The 19,130-nt window shown below is 44.7% G+C and overlaps 2 protein-coding genes across 2 annotated transcripts in view; one reads left to right on the top strand and one right to left on the bottom strand.

The window, feature by feature from the left end:
- Positions 1–1,183: 1,183 nt before the first annotated feature.
- The window catches only part of LOC126983861 (tubulin beta chain-like), a 26,106-nt gene continuing 8,159 nt past the window's right edge, over positions 1,184–19,130 (bottom strand). Inside the window, exons 2-10 of the mRNA XM_050836991.1 lie at positions 14,834–14,942; positions 12,666–12,776; positions 11,058–11,173; positions 9,181–9,309; positions 7,925–8,124; positions 6,826–7,029; positions 5,500–5,651; positions 4,150–4,261; positions 1,184–1,824 (exon numbers count right to left, since the gene is read on the bottom strand). Of these exons, the coding sequence (XP_050692948.1) occupies positions 1,608–1,824; positions 4,150–4,261; positions 5,500–5,651; positions 6,826–7,029; positions 7,925–8,124; positions 9,181–9,309; positions 11,058–11,173; positions 12,666–12,776; positions 14,834–14,942 (1,350 nt within the window). The 3' untranslated portion in view covers positions 1,184–1,607. The remainder of the gene's footprint in view (positions 1,825–4,149; positions 4,262–5,499; positions 5,652–6,825; positions 7,030–7,924; positions 8,125–9,180; positions 9,310–11,057; positions 11,174–12,665; positions 12,777–14,833; positions 14,943–19,130) is intronic.
- LOC126983863 (U-scoloptoxin(01)-Cw1a-like) overlaps positions 7,994–19,130 on the top strand; it is a 34,637-nt gene continuing 23,500 nt past the window's right edge. Inside the window, exon 1 of the mRNA XM_050836995.1 lies at positions 7,994–8,134. Within this exon, the coding sequence (XP_050692952.1) occupies position 8,134 (1 nt within the window). The 5' untranslated portion in view covers positions 7,994–8,133. The remainder of the gene's footprint in view (positions 8,135–19,130) is intronic.

Genomic DNA, 19,130 nt, shown 5'->3' with positions numbered 1-19,130 from the left:
AAGATATTTCATGGGATACTGAAACGGTTTCAGTTTTCGTGTGTGTGTGTGTGTGTGTGTGTGTGTGTGTGTGTTGTGTTCATCCTCTATTGAACAGTTCTCCTGTCCACCCTGATACCCTCTGTAACACCTTAACCTCTTCTACCCAGTCTTTTCTTACCCCTGCCCCATTAATTGTGACTGCTTTAGTTCCTTAATCCTAAATACTTAAGTCACCCATCGAAATAAAGAAAATGGAGCACACAGGATGTGTCTACACCTGTGGTCAGGTTCCAGAAAGCGTTTGATAAAGTCCCACATCATAAATTACTGTACAAATTAAAGCAAATAGGTATTGACGGTCAAGTACACCAATGGATCGCGAATTGGTTGAGCAACAGACAACAAAGAGTGGTGATTGACGGATTTAACTCAGAGTGGGCGCCGGTCACTAGAGGCGTCCCTCAGGGCTCGGTTCTTGGCCCAGTGCTCTTCATTATTTACATCAACGATGTGGAAGTCGGACTCTGTAATCGCATTAGTAAATTTGCAGACGACACAAAGATTGGTAACTCGGTTCACACTGACGAAGACAGGCAAAGCTTCCAAGAGGATTTGCACAAAATTTCAGCTTGGTCTGATAGATGGGAGATGCCCTTTAACGTAGACAAGTGCCAGGTCCTTCAAGTTAGAACAAGGAATAAGAAGTTCGATTACGAAATGCGCGGCGTTAAACTCAAAAGCGTTCAATGCGTTAAGGACTTGGGAGTCAAATTGCGTCAAACCTCAAATTCTCACATCAATGCATCGATGCAGCAAATAAAGCGAACAGAATGTTGGGCTTCATTAAAAGGAACTTTTTATTCAAAAGTAAAGATGTAATACTTCCGCTCTACAATAGTTTAGTCAGACCCCACTTGGAATATGCGGTACAGTTTAGGTCTCCTCACCATGCAAGGACATTGCTAAATTAGAAGGTGTTCAGCGTCGGGCAACAAAAATGATCCCATTTGGCAATGCACTATAGTGTCAAAAATTAGGGCAGGATGTGAAACAGGCCGTGATAATGTCACACTGATATGAGTGGTTGTTTCGAAGATGTTTGGGGAAACGCATAGTAAGTTGATACGACACACATGTTCTATGCATTCTATATAGATACTTTTACTCATTTATATTCATCCATGTGAAAAAAATCTTACACTTCTTTACGGAATATATATTTCAGGCGTATACAAGTGGCTGGAAAGTGTACATGTTAGATTTTTCTGTTAGTTTTAATTTTCACCGTAAAATTTATCTTCCTCAGTCTTAATTCGTCATTCATGCCTTTACATCCACTCATCCTTTCTTCGTTCAACTCCTTCCCCCTCTTCTCTTGGTTCTTGCTCATCGCTATCATCATTCATCTCCCTCATCGTCGTTAGTCATGGTTCTTGCTCATCGCTATCATCATTCATCTCCCTCATCGTCGTTAGTCATGGTTCTTGCTCATCGTCATTACCATTCGTCGCCTCCCTCGTCGTCGTTAGTCATGGTTCTTGCTCATCGTCATCATCGTTCGTCGTCGTAAGTCACGGTTCTTGTTAATCGTCATCATCATTCGTCGTCTCCCTCGTCGTCGTAAGTTACGGTTCTTGCTCATCGTCATCATTCACTTCGTCATCATTCGCTTCGTTATCATTCGCTTCTTCGTCGTCTCCCTCGTCGTCGTAAGAGTCGCCCTCCTCATCCTCGTAGTCGTCCCCCATGGCCTCCTGGTATTGCTGGTACTCGGACATCAGGTCGTTCATGTTCGCCTCGGCCTCGGTAAACTCCATCACGTCCATGCCCTCCCCTGTATACCTGTAGAGACACCTGGTGAGAGTGAGCAGCTTTTTATCTTTTTAAGGTGGGGTGGAAGTATTCATGGGTCCATATTCTTTAACCCACTGGATGCGGATTTCCTACAAGAAGACATCACCAAGCTACAGGAGTGGAACAAAAAGTGGCTGCTCCAATTTAGTGAAGAAAAATGTGAGGTCATGCATCTTGATCCAGCATACCAATACCACATGGGAAACACTCCACTATCCACCACAGAGGCACAGAAAGACCTCCATATGTACTAGGCTACCAGTGAAGGTGAAATCCGTGCCAATCGCAGCGGACGGGTTAATGCATCGGGTTCCCATTACGACTATTTTCCAAGACCACAAAGAAGATTAACCGGGTCTTCGTGGGTGGTTTTCCCGTGTAGAAGTCGGGTAGAATTGTCATTATGATCACAAAACAGTCCTTGCAATCCCAGGAACTTATACGAGAGGTTTTTCAATCAGGCGAAGTGAGGTGCCGATACTTTTAGGAATACGGGCTTTAGAATTTCTGGAAGCTGTTTTAAGGAGTGCTGGGAATGTGTTTCAGAAAAAAATAGGCATAATGCAGTGTGTTTGGTGTTAAAACCATATTCTTCTCAAACATTCCGGCACCCATGCGCACACGTTTGACAAAGCTTTCGTAGGAGTTATGGGCATATCCATGGGTAGTTTTATGACCCTGGTGCTAGTTAGACAATACTTCTATGCCATGAAGAAAAACACTCATGATAACCCTGTTCATCTCCTTTACGGCCCTTGGAAATGGATGATGTGAGAGGCGGAAGCAGTGTTGCAAGTATGGATACGAAAGTATCCTTTGGATACTTTTTGATGTTACTGGTACGTTTTTACGACGATGAGCAAAAGGATACGAAATTTTATGAATGGCCAAAAATGGATACATTTTGCTACTTTTTCTAGAGAATTGGATACTTTTCAATATCCACTTTATTATTTATTATTTTTGGCAAATGTGAAAGCCAACCAAAACCCATAATTACTACATCGCTCCTAATTAGGTAATATTAACCACTTCGTAAGGGTGAAGATTGGGGAGTAAATTCAATAAACACGTCAGTGACGTCATTGGCTTGTTGACTCGTTCTGTACGCGTCCGAGAGTCGGGAGAGCGGCCGTCCACCCGAAGTGCTAAAGCCAGTGTCTGGCTGACTGTGTTGGCGGCAGTAACAGTGTTGCTAAAGACAAAAAGAATGTCTCTCTTACGCTGGCTTCAGAAAGGTAATAGTAATATTTATTAAAGTTTGTGATAAGGTATTATGAGTAGCTAACAATAACATATCGTAATAGTTTGTCTGTGGGGTGGCGTGCTTGGCTATCACCACCACGGCACCACCACCACCTCCACCTCACACAGACAATTGCTAAAATAACCCAGCACTTCGCAATCCTTGCACTGCCTCAAAGCACTACATAATGAAAATATCTAGTGCTAACATCTTGCAATATTCGTGTTTTGCTTATAGCATTAACCCTTTTATCCTCTTGACTACTGGGAAGATAGGTAGACTATATTTTTCCGGGTGATTTTAGCCCCCACAACTGTTTTGGGAATAATTCATAGATCAGAAGACATTTTCATGTAGCAGGTTTTAAAGTGCCACATGTGGCACATGTCATGTGCCATGGCCACCCCCTTATTGTGTTGTGGCCCGGGATGGCGGATGACCCAATCAAAGGGTAATGCTCCAAATGTGTAATGTATACAACATTTCTCCACTCCTAGGCAGCAATAAGCAGCTTTGCTGCCAACCGTATGACGTATATAACATAATGGTAAGAAATAATTTATTTGTAATCACATTTTTCATGAATTATAGGGCATATCGTAAAAAAAAAAAACCTAATGGATACTTTTTGGATACTTTTTTGCATTACATGCATACTTTTTGTATATTTTGGATATGTTTTTGGATACATTTATATTTTTCTCACTTGCAACACTGGGCGGAAGCGACTTCAGGCTGTATATCTCTCGTTGCATCAGGAAGAGGGACTTTTTGCAACACACGGCTAAAGAATTACCAGTATGTATTGGAGGAGCTGAGAACCCAAAAGCAAGACTCAAGGGTTGGTTAGCTGCCTATATCTAAATACTGGGGTGCTGAGGTCAGAAAAAAAGCTGAGATTCACTACTGTTGAATATTACCAGTAGAAGTGAGAGCCTCGGGAACCATGCAGGACCTATGGAGTGACTTGTTTAAGTGCGAAAAAATGTAAAGTTGGGTGCATACGCTTTAAAAAATATGCTAATTTAAACACACACACACACACACACACACACACACACACACACCAGTGGAGGAAAGCTCGTCGTCTGAACATGGCAGCAAACTGTTCGGAGATGCGCAGAAAGAGTTCTTGGATGGCTGTTGTGTTGCCAATAAACGTCCCCGCCATCTTGTACCCTGGAAGAGGAGGAGGAGGAGGAGGAGGAGGAGGAAAACGGGAAGGATGAGAAGAGACAGAAGGATGTTAGGTTAAATCACATCAAATGGATTGTGATTAAATTTAACTCTGGTATGAAAAAAAAATGGTGTTAAATATGAGATTACAATGAACTTTTTTTTTATTAGGTTCGGTTGTTTGGCTAAGAACGCTTTGTTTTGGTTTACGGCCTTCATAATAGGCGCACCTAACATCATCAAATGTGGGGTACAAACTTGGCGGAGGGACTGTTTTTTGGGGGCCATTGGAGGTAATGGGTTAAAGAGTAGCCTATCCGGATATTTTGTTTTTATTTATTAATGACCCACGAGACATCCTAGAGTTAAATCAAAGTATGTGCTTACCTTTGTATTCATTCATACACACACTGGTAATATTTCTGTGGTGTCTGATTCACTTATTAGAGTGAAATTCTATTGTGATAAACAGTCACAAATTCGTGTCACTAGTAAAAATGAAACTAGTAATGTAAGTTTTGCCACCATGAAATATACACAAATACATAAATATGAAAGCTCACGAAGTCACAATAAGTGACATCACCTGCTTTGCGCAGTAAAAATATGCTATTTAAGGTATCTGCCGATACCCGCAAAATGGCGTGCGCGCTGCCTCGGGCCTCGGGGCTACAAGTTCAACGTTGCCAGAATCTCGTACTCAGCCGGTTACATTTCCCGACATCTTACCCCCAAACTGTCTTCTGGGCTCCAATAACGAAACTAATTTATAGTTATCGTTAAAAGAGTTAGATTCTGATGTTTCTTGGCAGTAGTTTGGCGTCAGAAACCGGTAAATACTATGCTCTGAGTACGATAACCTGACAACAGTGGCTATACGTATTTTCATATTATTATTCTGTTGTTTATTCAGTGTTATGTTCAAGTATGATTAACTTTAAGATGTGAAACCTCCTACCCTCTAAGCATAGGTCTGGCATGTGAAGAAATAAAAAATATGGAAAAGTTTGTTGGAGAAAGTGAGAGAAGGCTTCCCTTCCATATGGAGCAGCCAACGATGTAGCGTAGTCTTTTTAGCATGGAAAGAGAAGGGGCTTATTTTCGAGGATTACAAAAAGAACATCTAAGTTAACCATCTGTGCGTCAATTTTAGTCAGCCCTCTCTAGTTCAGTATCATGTTTTACTCTGGGGAGATTAATTCCTAGTCACCCTTCCGTGCACGTGTCTTGCGCTTCCTCACCCCTGGGCGGGATGTCGCACACCGCGGTCTTCACGTTGTTGGGGATCCACTCCACGAAGTAGGAACTGTTCTTGTTCTGCACGTTGAGCATCTGTTCGTCCACCTCCCGCATCGACATCCGGCCCCTGAACACCGTGGCCACCGTGAGATACCTGGGATAGATAAATAGATAGATAGATGGATAGGTGCATACATACATACATACATAGCGTTAATAGGGTCAAAATAGGGTAAAAACAACTACAGTGTAATGAGTTTTTTTTTCATAGATAGTAAGGTAAGCGACATGTATCAGAAAATATTGATAGCTATTGAAACATGTGTATTAACCCCTCAAGTCCCTCCTTTTCTCAATCCACGTACCTCCTGTGCAATCTTTTTCTCTTATATCCTCGTAATTTTCTGCCCTCCCTTTCCCTGTACCCTCCCTTCATTCTCGAAGTTCTTTTTCTCTGCATATTTCGTTCACTCTCTGGTACTCTTCATCTTCCATTCATATTTATCTACGTTTCTCAGTACCCTTATCCACCTCCTGTCTCATTTTTTCAAGTCTCACTCCCTCTTTCTTAATTTCTCACCTCCCTTGCCCTCTCGCCGTATCCTATTCACCTCCCTTAAATTCCCTCATTGGCTATTGTTTGGCTGACCCAAACGGTCTATTTCAGATACACTGACTATTCCTTGTTCGGTGAAGTGTGATTTTTTTATTTTTTTTTTATTTACGCGGAAAGTTTTTTTCGCCGCATAATAGCTGCGAAAGTACGAGTGACTTAATAGCTGTGACATCTGAGAGCCGCACAGTTGGTCTAAATATTGTCCTATTAACATTGTAGTGGCAATTGGTTACTATCCCAAACGGCGATAGGTTACTATTTTAGCGATGATAGGTTTTAGCGAAGCATTAGTTTAGGTTGGAGCTTTGTTAATTTGTATACTAAATATCCGGGGATCGAGACGGTCGAACAGTGTGTGTGCCACAAGGTTTGCCAGCCCAACAGAGCGCAGGTCTCGCCAACATTTAGGGGATGTTCTCAGGTATTTAAGACACTGACTCTTAAATGCTGGGTACAATATGATCAATTTCGTTGTGGAGATATCTGATTTTTTTTATTTGAAATGGCTGCATTGGGATTCTGCAATAAATTCGCTCTATCATTTTCGTAGCTGTTTTCTGGTAAAAAATAACTTTCTGCGTGAAAAGGTTACATATTTTACCCATAAATGAATAGTTGGTGTCGCTGAAAGAGACCATTCAGGTCAACAACAACAACAAAACATATTTATCATTCATTGTTACGCACATTTCCCCATAACCTTCTTACCTACCTCCCGTGTCGCGGGTCGCAGGCACACATCATGTTCTTGGCATCAAACAGTTGGAAGGTCAACTCAGGCACGGTCTGGGCGCGGAAGGCCTGCTCTCCGCGGGCCGTGAGGGGCGCGAAGCCGGGCATGAAGAAGTGGAGGCGAGGGAAGGGCACCATATTGACCGCCAGCTTCCTTAGGTCAGAATTAAGCTGCCCCGGGAATCTGCGATGGTAAATACTTGAATTAATGCTAGATATAAGAGTTTGTCTGTCACATAAAATATCTTATGTGAAGAATAACGTTTACTTGGAAACTACATGTATTGGTCTGGCCACAGGTGTTCTCTGAAAAATGAGAAACAAACTCCACCATTAGTCTCATGTGTGCAGCAAGGTCTGTTGTTTGTACACACGCTGGCAAGATGTAAGCACCGTACACGCAGAGACAGTTCATGCACGTCGCTGTACTGTAGACAGCGCGTCATGTTGACTTGATTTTGTTGTTGTATCAGTCAGGTCCCGCATAATGGCGCTTGTCCATCGTACGATTTCATTAGCCAAAGCGCTTGGCTACATGTCCACTCCATAATTTTTTATGTGGTTTGTGTTGTCAACGCCGCTGGATGGATTTACTTGGACACCAACGCCCAAGGACACCTTTGGCCCATCATCTTAATCACTCCGCCCACACTCACAGCCACCAACATAATCATCGACGCAATGATCGATAAACTGCCTTCCCAAGAATCTCTATTGTTATTACCAACTACTTGTTGCTTGTTACCACCCCAGTGTTGCCAGTACATGTTGATGGTTTCCGCGTTACCTGCACCCTTGTGGGAAATGAAAACAGAAAGTAAAGATTCTGATTGAAATCGAATCATTGAATCAAGTTTACTTTCTGAAAATAATTGATCGTAAAGTCATTAACATTCTAAAAAGTGGAAAAAGGGATTAACCTGAAACTGGTGGTCACGCCGGACATGGTGAGGGAGACGAAAACGAAGGTAAAAAGTAAGAATTATGACAGAAATCGGATCATTGAGTCAAATTTGGCTTCTGAAGATAAATTATCATCGAGTCGAAGCATTCTAAAAAGTGGAACAAAGAAGAGTAACCTGAGACAAGTGGTCACGCCGGACATGGTGAGGGAGACGAGGTGGTTGAGGTCCCCGTAGGTGGGCGTGCTGAGCTTGAGCGTCCTGAAGCAGATGTCGTAGAGCGCCTCGTTGTCGATGCAGTATGTCTCGTCAGTGTTCTCGATCAGCTGGTGGACGGTGAGGGTGGCGTTGTACGGCTCCACCACAGTGTCGGACACCTGGAGAAAAGTAAGCAGTGAAAATATACCATTAATCTTTTTTTTTGTGTGTGTGTCGGGTACCTGAAACGGGGCAGAACAAGTGATGCTTACAATGAGATAGATGGCTCTTATACATTTTATATAGTGAATAATAAGTAGACGTAGCTTCATCATACATTTCATAGCGAGTAGTTAAATGAGAGAGCTGTCGAACATGCATACAAGTGAGAAAATGGAGGTAAAGGGTTATTTTGTGTATGGTCTAGTAAATGTTTCAGGTGTTAGTTGATGGGCTATTATCTGGATGCTCAGTTTATGGTTCCCGCCTCTGCTGAGTGTAAGGAGCCGGGAGTAACGCTGTTTTCTATAACTCGTTGGTGAGACCTCACCAGGAGTACGCTGTAAAGATCTGGTGCTCCAATTACAAGAAAACTATCGAATTACTTGAAAGAGTGCAGCTACGCGCCACGAAAATTATGCCATTGTAGCGGTGTAGTGGACACAGCCGTATTTAAGGTGTAAATGAGACAATAATGGGGGGACTTTGATACAAGTAGAGGATGCAGAATTTGATATAGGATAAAGGAACTTAAGTACATGTACATGTTCAATAACGTACACCATTCCAGTTTCCGTTATTAGTTCTACACTAACCCGAGAATTGGAAACACTGGCTCAGCGATCCAAGCGAGGCCACGCAGTACAGACAGTAACAGGAGTTTGATCTATTTTTCTCTTGTATCGAATCATCCGCCAATGGAACAGCTTTTCCTGGAGTAGTTAGTGTGCAAACGATCAAATAATCTAAAAATCGTGCTGACCGTTTGTTATTTGCTGCAAGAATGTATTGACGTTCTCATACACAAGTACAGCGAGTGTTTGAATCTGCTCCACAGGTCACTGAAGTGCCTGAAAAATGTGAAAATTTATCACAAGAACAGAGAAGCCCTTTGTCGCCTACTTTTCCATGATTCCATGTTTCCTCTCCCCCTCCTCCTTGTTCTTATTCCTCCTCCTCCTCCTCCTACTACTACTACTACTACTACTACTACTACTACTACTACTACTACTCACCTTGGGGCTGGGCACAACGGAGAAGGTGTTCATGATCCTGTCCGGGTACTCTTCCCGTATCTTGCTGAGCAGAAGCGTGCCCATGCCAGAGCCCGTGCCGCCCCCCAGGGAGTGTGCCAACTGGAACCCCTGCAACACACACCAACACTCATACATATGCTCTGTAACAGATATCAGCCATACAACACACAAAAAAGTAAAAATGTCATGTATACTCTTTGCACATCAACACACACACACACACACACACACACACGCGAGCCCCACTTCGAGCCCAGCCCAGGCCGGTTTTTCCGTTGACTAGGAGTGGTTACTGTCCCCTCATGAGCAAGGTGGTGGGTGTGTGGCGTGTGAGGTCCTGGCAGTACCCAGAGATCGACTAATGAGCCTTAAATTGCTCTAATTGGGAGAGTACTTGCTGGCGATTGCAAGTCCAACTCGTGATCAGGCCGTGGTGAAATACACGTAAACACACACACACACACACACACACACACACACACACACACACACACACACACACACACTTGGTCTCTTCGTCCCCTATAGCATGTGTTTATTTTTTTGTCTTGGTCTTCTTTGTCACGCTAGCGTTGAAAACTTTATGATCACAACACAAACCCCCGTCCCCTTCCCACCCCACACACACACGCATAAACACACACACTCCATAGTGCAGTCGTTAGCACGCTCGCCTCACAACCGAGAGGTCCCGGGTTCGAGTCCCTGACGGAATGGAGTCAGTCTCTAATCTGTGCCCCCGGTCCATCCAGCAGTGAATGGATACCTGTTGTCAGTCAGGGGTTGTGTCCCGCTTACCGGTGTGTGGGTGTGAGGTTTCAGCCGTGCCCAAAGATCCGTCACTTGTGAGCTCCAAGTTGATCTGGGGAGGGTACTGGCTGGTGATCGCGAGTCTATCGTGTGATCAGACCATGGTGAATTACAAACATACCACCCTCACGTCCCAACCACAACATTCAGTTCTTCATGGCAACACAATACATAAACACACACACACACACACACACACACACACACAGGTTAGTCAGCGTGTTGATCGACTAATTTTTGTACCCCTTATTCGATTCCAAGTCAAATACATCGCTACATACACTTCCTTTTTTTCCCTCACTGACTCTTAAAACTCATTCCTACACCCATTGCACCCACCCCTTCACCCGTGTGCACCCTCTATTACAACTACTTCATTTTTACACCCATTTCTACATCCACTCCTTCACCCACTCCAGCATCCACCCCTACACAGACACCCACAGCCTTCCAAACAGTACTCTAATCAGAAATTTTAAAAAAGTACCGTACGCTGGAAAATGAAGAATGTTTATCAATCATTAATTTAACCGTAGCTCATCTTAATCTTTCCTTCTATTCCCGATGTGCGCACTATTTGGTAGTGTGCGTGCAAATTGGCGATCACACTGCAACCCTTTCTAAACGAGCCACCTGCAGGCCCTCGCGCCCCTCACACACTCGCCTCATACCGCACCTAATCTTTATCTTTCCTCTATACTTCTATTCCCGACGTGCGTACTATTTGGTAGGGTGCGTGCAAATTGGGGATCCTACTACAGCCCTTTCCCGATGACCCCCTCACACTCTGCCTCATACCGCACCTAACCTTTATCTTTCCTCTTTACTTTTATTCCCGACGTGCGTACTATTTGGTAGGGTGCGTGCAAACTAGCGACCCTTTTGCAACCCTTCCTAAACAACCCACCTGTAGGCCCCTCACACACTTGCCTCATATCGCACCTAACCTTTATCTTTCCTCTTTACTTTTATTCCCGACGTGCGTACTATTTGGTAGGGTGCGTGCAAACTAGCGACCCTTTTGCAACCCTTCCTAAACAACCCACCTGCAGACACTCGCACGCCTCGCACTCCTGCCGTATACAATCCAGCACCGAATCCACCAGCTCAGCGCCCTCCGTGTAGTGACCCTTCGCCCAGTTGTTCCCGGCACCCGTCTGGCCTGCGGGGGGAGGAGGAAGAGGGGGAAAAAGGGGAAGGAGGAAGGGAGAGAGGAGGAGAAGAAAGGGTAGTAGGAGGAAGATATAGTGAAAGGGGGAAGAAGAAGAAAAAGATCAGAAGAAAATAAATTAGAGAACAGGGGATGTAAAATAAAGGAAAAAGAGAAGAAAGAGATATTGTTTGATAATGAAGAGAAGGAACAGAAGGAAAAGTAAGAGAAAGAGAAAGAGGAGTTAGATGATAGTGAAAAGGAGGAAGAGGAGGGAAACGGAGAAGAAAAAGGAGTTGGATGACATAAAAGAGGGCATAGAAGATGAGGAATGGAAGGAGAAGAAAGGAGAGTTGGATAATAGTGAAGAGGGAGAAGAGGAGTGAGAAAAAGGAGGAGAAAAAGAGGAGTTGGATTGTAGTAAAGAGGGGAAAGAAGAGAAGGAAAAGTTAGAGGAAAAGAAAGAGAAGTTGGATGTTAATAAAGAGGGAGAAAATATGGAGAAAGATGAATAGGAGAAGAAAGAGAAGTTGGATGATAGAGACGAGAAAGAAGAAAAGGAGGAGAAATGTATTATGAGCGACAAGTATTGATTTTTATTTTATTTATTTATTTATATTTTTTACGTTTCAGCCATGGTGCCGGTAGGCTTTTCTTCGTGGGGGCTGATGGTTTGCCCCAACCCGTTATGGCTCAGGGAAGGCTTTATAATAGTGCCATCTTGCTTGGCTCATGATGTCCCCCGGAGCTCATCTTTGATCCTCTCTCTAGAGCGAGAATCTAAAGTCCGGGTAGACAGCTGCTGGTCTTCAGGACAACATGTGGGTAGCCCTAGGCCACTTGACGGGTTTGGTAGATGTTAACAGGTTCAAATGTTAAAAGGTTCAGATGTTAAAGGGTTCAGATGTTAAAGGGTTCAGATCAGGCCGTCACAGCGAGCAGAACCACTTGCTTCTCTCTCTCTCACGTTACCAATTAACCTTTTACCGGTACGAGTGAAAATAAATTATATTATTGGAAGACACCATCCTTCACTACATTCCAAGTTGGTGACAAAAACAGACAAACCCGTATACACACAAACCCAGAAACTCACGGATAACATACATACAAACAGGCCCACTAAACACTTATAAACACCCAACAGCTACCGAAGACAAAGTAACTAAGCTTGAAAAGACAGATAAAACCACAGAGAGACATAGACAGCAGACATACAAATTGACACACCAGACATTTATAAACACCTGACACCCACCGGAGACAGACAAACACACAGACTCACCCAGACAATAGACATTTAATTAGATTCACGAGACTTAGAAACACTTAATTGACCCACACCAGTGACAAACAAACACATAGACCCTCAAAGACAACAGACAAATATAGAGGCCAACCCAGAAACGGCAGAAACAGACAAACCCACAGACACACACACAGACAACAGACATACAGACAGACCCACCATACATACATACACTCACAAACGCCTGACACCCACCGAAGATGAAGTTATCGGGCTTGAAGAGGGCGCCGAAGGTGGTGGTCCTGACGGCGTCCATCGTGCCGGGTTCCAGGTCCACCAACACCGCCCGGGGCACGTACCTTCCACCTGGGGATGATGGGGTGGGGTGCGGTGGGGTGGGGGGGAATGGATTGGAAGGGATGGAAGTTTTAGGGATGATGGATGGAGTAAAATGGGAAGGGATTGGAGGAGGAGGAGGAGTGGGAATGGAAGGGATGGTAATGGAAGGGATAGAAAGGGAAGGGATGGAATGGGATGGAATGGGAAGGAGTAAAAGGCAAGGAAGGGAAGGGGTGGCGAGGGGGGGGGGGGGATGGAAGGGATGGAAGTATTAGGGATGATGGAAGGAGTAAAATGGGAAGGGATTGAAGGAGGAGGAGGAGAAGGAGTGGCAACGGAAGGGATGATAATGGACGGGATAGAAAGGAAAGGGATGGGATGGGATGGGATGGGATGGGAAGGATTAAAAGGCAAGGAAGAAAAGGGATGGATTGGAATAGGATGGGAAAGAGTAGTAATGGAAGGGATGCACGTTTTAGGAGTGGTGATAGAAGGGGTGGGATAGGATGGGAGGGAAGGGAAGGGATGGAAAGGGAAAGGAAAGGATGGAAGGATACGAGAAGGAGTTGATTGGGAAGAGAAGATGAGAGAAGGGATGGAAGAGGATAGGAAGGGATGGGAAGGAGTGGAAACGATAATGATGGGAATGGAAGGAAAAGGATAAGATAAGGAGGAGCAAAATGGAAAGGAAACGGAAGAGAGGGATTGGAAGAGGATGAGGAGTAGAAATGGTAGAGATGGAAATGGAAGGGATGAAAAGGAAAGGGATGGAATGGGATGGGGAGAAAAAAAATGAAAAGGGAAGGAGAGGAAAGGGATGGAGGATGATGAGAAGAAATGGAAATGGTAGAGATGGTAATGGAAGGGATAGAAATAGGTAATGGAAGGGATAGAAATAGAAGGGATGGGAAGGAGCAAAACGGGAAGAGAAGATGAGGGAAGGGATGGAAGAGAATAGAAAGAAATGGCAAAGAAAGGGATGGGAAGGAAAACGATGAGAAGAGACGGAAAGGAAAGGGAAGGGGTAAGAGGGGAATGAAAGAAGAGGTAAGGGATGGAAGATGATGGGAAGAGAAGGGATGATAGACGGTGGAATGAGATGAAAGAGGATAGGAAAGTATGGGAAGGAAGGGAGGGAATGGAAGGGATGGAAAGGGAAGGGGGGAGGAAAAGAAGGGAAGGGAAGGGAAGGGAAGGAGGAGTATGAATGGAAAGGGAAGAAAAAGGAAGGAAAGGGAAGGGAAAGGAAGGGAAGGGGAAGGGAAGGGAAGGGGAAGGGAAGGGGAGAGGAGAGGAAAAGAAGGGAAGGGAACGGAAAGGAAGGGAAGGGAAGGAAAAGGAAAGGAAAGGAAAAGAAAGGGAGCGGAAGGGAAGATATGAGAGGTGAGGTAAGGGAAGGGAAGGGAAGGGAAAGGAAGGGAATGTGAAGTTAGACGAGGTGAGGAAGGAAAGGAAAGGGAAGGGTGAAAAGGGTGATGTAGACGGTGATAGAGGAAGGGGAGGAGAAAGGAAGGGAGGAAGGAAGGGAGGTAATGGTAGGGGAGTGGAGGGGAGGGGAGTGGAAGTGGAAGTGGGGAGAAGACGTATTATCAATCAAAGTTGCAGTGGTGGTGGTGGTGTGGTGGTGTGGTGGTGGTGGTGTGGTGTGGCGGTGGCGGTGATGGTGGTGGTGGTGATGGTGGTGGTGGTGGTAATGTTAAAATGCATTTGATTAATATTCCAATAAATCATTTGTCCTAGTTCTCTCTCTCTCTCTCTCTCTCTCTCTCTCTCTCTCTCTCTCTCTCTCTCTCTCTCTCTCTCTCTCTCTCTCTCTCTCTCTCTCTCTCTCTCTCTCTCTCTCTCTCTCTCTCTCTCCCTCCTCCTCCTCCTCCTCCTCCTCCTCCTAATAACCTCTGTCCTCTTCTCCTCCCTTTCCTCTTCTTATTACCCTTCTGTATCATTATCTGCTGCTTTCTCCTTGCATTTTACCCTTCTGCCTCCTGCCTCTGCTCCTCCTCCTCTTTCTCTTCAATATTTTTTCTTGCACTTTTCTTCCTACTCTTCCTCTTAATCCTCCTCCTCTTCCTGTCCCTCCTCCTTACCGGACGCCTCGTTGTAGAAGACATCGACCCTCTCCAGCTGTATGTCGTGGGTTCCGCTGTACAGGCCGCTGGGGCCCAGGCCGTGCTCGTCGCTGATCACCTCCCAGAACTGTAACACGGAGGCCGAGGCGTGAGAACACAAAAAGTATGCATGAAGCCAGCCAGCCTACACAGGGCAGCTGCTGATTACCTAACACTGCCTGCCTTCTCTATCCATGTTTATGATGGTATTTTCAAAAGGTGCATATCGCGTTTGCAATCAACATGCAAATGACTGCCAAACTTGTTGCACTCATACGTCGCTCGACTGGGTTATTAGTTTCAGCCATTATTTTTTATTGAAATGATTATATCTAATCAATACAAGAAAGTCGTTAATATAGCCCTTGCTAAAACCTTTCATCCACTGATAAACTTCAAACAAGTCTGCGCACCCTTAGGGAGGTGGTGGCTGAGTGGGCAGCGTGCGGGCGCAGTGTCCTAGAGGACCCGGGTTCAAATTCCGTCCACCGCTACACGCAGACTATTTTCAGTCATCGCCGAGTGGCTTAAAACTACCTACATGCTGTCCTGAAGACCACCCATCAACCCGGACGTAAACAAAACTCTGCAGTGGAGCAAAGATGAGTTCCGGGAGGCAGCATGAGCCAAACAAGATGACGCCACTTTCACAACTTTGAAATTTAGACGAATGAGCGTATCTATCCTTCCTGGGCAAGATTCTCAACCACTGATCCATTCTTGTCATGCTCCTCCGCACTTACTCTATAACTGTCTCTAAACGTCCTTGGAGTAATGTTCTTTAATTGAGGATTAACTACTTAAGGGATTATTTCTTCCTGCACCCAGCACTACTCCTCTTGACTTTGAACTCTAGATACCACTTCCACGATCAAGCAAGCAACCTGTAAAGTTCGCCTTGCAATCTTGATCTGTTCTAATTAATTCGTTTATTTATGAAGCATCGTTCATCAATGTCGTCATAGTTGCGGTTACCCAGACGACCTTCATCTCATCCGCAAACTTACTAGCATCGATGTACTGATCCTGGAATTCGAGACATTGATATGGTAAACATCAATGGGCCCAGTACAGAGTCATGCATGTCACACACACACACAGTCAGTCCACGCCCAAATCCGTAGGAAGGAAGAGGGGAAAGGGAAATAATGAGAGGGAGGGAAAAGAGGAAAAGAGAATGGTTAAAGGCGAACTGAAATGGGAAAATGGAAAGGGAGAACTGTAAGGGAAGGGGAAAGGGAAGGGGGATGGTGAGGGAGAGGAGAAAGGATATAGAAGGGAGGAAAGGCGAGGGGAAAGGAAAAGGAAGGGGAAGGGGGCGGCAGCGAGTAACGGGCTTTTTTTTTATTGTTTCCTTTTTTTGTGCCCTTGAGCTGTCTCCTTTGTTGTGAAAAAAAGGGAGAAAAGCATTTATAAAGGAGAAGTGGAAGGGGGAAAAGTGAGATGGAGGAGAGGGAGAGTATTATATTAAGAGGAAATGGGGAAGGAGACCATATTCTTTTTCTTCTACTACGTTACTTCGCCTTTACATCTTCTTTACTCCTTCTTATTTACTTCTTTACTTATTATTATTATTGTTATTCTGCGCGTCTGACGGTGTTCCAATTAGTCACCTTGTCAGCCATTCCCACCTTCGTCACGCAGGTGTTGCATTCTCACCTGATTCATCCCCTCCATCCCCTCGCACGTCATTTGTCTTTCTCTGCCTCGTCTGGTGCATGTCTGAGTGCCTGATTATGCTCGGTCCTTGGTGGGTTTCTCTCTCCCTCCACACTTTGCTGCAATTATGGTTTATGGCTCTTATGACTTTTAATCTTGTACATGTTCTTGTCCTTATCGGCATTGTTACGAAGAAGGAACGAAAAAGAGGAAGCTAAAGATTACGAAGAGAGAGAGAGAGAGAGAGAGAGAGAGAGAGAGAGAGAGAGAGAGAGAGAGAGAGAGAGAGAGAGAGAGAGATAAGAGAGAGAGAGTAGTAGTAGTAGAGAGAGCAGCATGAAGTAGAAGTAGTAGTAATGGTAGTAGTAGTAGTAGTAGTAGTAGTAGTAGTAGTAGTAGTAGTAGTAGTAGTAGTAGTAGTAGTAGTAGTAGTAGAAGTAGTAGTAGTAGTAGTAGCAGTAGTAGCATCTCCAATATGGACTATGAAGCCACAGTGGTGGAGAGTGACATTAGGGTGGGTCGGGAGTGACTTGAGTAGGGAAGGAAAGGGGGATCTAGACGTAATAGATGATAGGTGATTTAGTGTCAGGTAGTATTAGTGATATGGTTGGATGCCACAGTCATTAGCGAACAGAGTTGGGACTAATGACCTCCAAGCTATGGAGCCCTCCATGATTATGTGTCGGGAAAATAAACATGGGTGGAGGTATCATTTATGTAGTAGTAGTAGTAGTAGTAGTAGTAGTAGTAGTAGTAGTAGTAGTGATAGTGTTGTTGTTTTGTAGTGGTGGTGGCGAGGAAAAGAGAGAGGAAAGAAGGGAGGAATGAAGATATAGATGGCAAGGTGAGGGAGGAAGAGGTGGAGGAGGGGAAGAGTGGAGGGAGGTTAAAGCATGCTAAATACTGCAGAGGTGAGGGTGGGCGTTTTTTGTAGAAGTGGTGGCGATGGTGGTGGCAGGGGTGGGGGTGACGCTAATGGTGGTGGTGGTGGTGGCGGGGGTAGCAGTAGTGGCGGTGGTGGTGGTGGTTGCGGAGGTGGGGGTGACGATAGCGGTGGTGGTTGTGGCGGGGATGGTAGTAGTGGCGGTGGTGGTGGTGGTTGCGGTGGCGGGGGTGCGGGTGACGTTAGTGGTGGTGGGGGAACTGTTTTCTTGGTTACTCGCTTTTTTCCTTCCTTGTTTTTCTTTAATACTGTTCACACACACACACACACACACACACACACACACACACACACACACACACTTAATACTACTAGAAGGAGGAAGAGGAAGTATGAGAACATTATAAAGAGTGGAGGGACGAGAGGGAAGGAAGAGAGGGATCATGGGTAGGAAGGAAAGGGGATATAAGAGTGTGGAAAAAAAAGCTATTAAAGAAACATGGAATCATCGCTGAACCAAGATCCTATTGGCTTTGGTTATTCATTTCGTTCGTCTGCTATTCCGATGACCTACAGAACGGGTTATATCTCTGGCCGTGCGAACACTCAAGATCGTACAGTTCACTTGCCACACTTAAGATCGTACAGTTCACTCGCCACACTTAAGATCGTACAGTTCACTCGCCACACTTAAGATCGTACAGTTCACTCGCCACACTTAAGATCGTACAGTTCACTCGCCACACTTAAGATCGTACAGTTCACTCGCCACACTTAAGATCGTACAGTTCACTCGCCACACTTAAGATCGTACAGTTCACTCGCCACACTTAAGATCGTACAGTTCACGCGCAAAACTTAAGATCGTACAGTTCACTCATACACTTAAGATCGTACAGTTCACTCGCCACACTTAAGATCGTACAGTTCACTCGCCACACTTAAGATCGTACAGTTCAATAGCCACACTTAAGATCGTACAGTTCAATAGCCACACTTAAGATCGTACAGTTCACTCGCCACACTTAAGATCGTACAGTTCACTCGCCACACTTAAGATCCTACAGTTCACTCGCCACACTTAAGATCGTACAGTTCACTCGCCACAATGGTATTCCGGCCAGTGCTCTTCCTAAAGTTGATCGTTGTCGCACTTGCTACTTATATAGGAAAACTGTTCCACTGGTTGCTCACTTTTTTTTTTTACATCAAAGGAGTCAGTTCAAGGGCATAAAAAAGGAAACAAATATGAAAAAGAAGCCCGCTAGTCACTGCTCCTAAAAAGAGTTAGAGGAGTGGCCGAAAGATAGGTCAGTTTCGGATGGCGAGGTGTCCTGATACCCTGCTTGGTAATAGAAGAAAAAAAAAGAATTCTCTCGATACATGTGCTTCATCGCCTTTACGGAAGTTGCAGAGCGCCCTATTTAGCTCTTACTTCAGTTTGGTGTTTAAATGACTTTGAGTGGTTGATGATGCTGACTTTGTTGACGCACCTGAAGATCTCTATCCAATATCCTCTTAGACGCATCTGTTTCAGCGTAAAAGGTTCTTTATACTTCGCTACCTTCGATGACGGTATGTTTCGTGGCGCACTGCTGTTCTTGCTCTGGTAATCGGTAGTGGAAGTAGAAGGAGGAGGAGGAGGGAAAAGGTTACGAGGTAGAGTTAAAGGATGGTGGGGGAGAGAGAGATTACAAGGAGGGAGGAAAGGGTGGACTAATCATCCCATTTAAA

This window comes from Eriocheir sinensis, chromosome 55, assembly GCF_024679095.1.
Source record: "Eriocheir sinensis breed Jianghai 21 chromosome 55, ASM2467909v1, whole genome shotgun sequence".
NCBI classification, from domain to species: Eukaryota; Metazoa; Arthropoda; class Malacostraca; order Decapoda; family Varunidae; genus Eriocheir; species Eriocheir sinensis.
The sequence above is the reverse complement of the archived record's forward strand: the minus strand, read 5'-3'. Positions and strand labels throughout refer to the sequence as shown.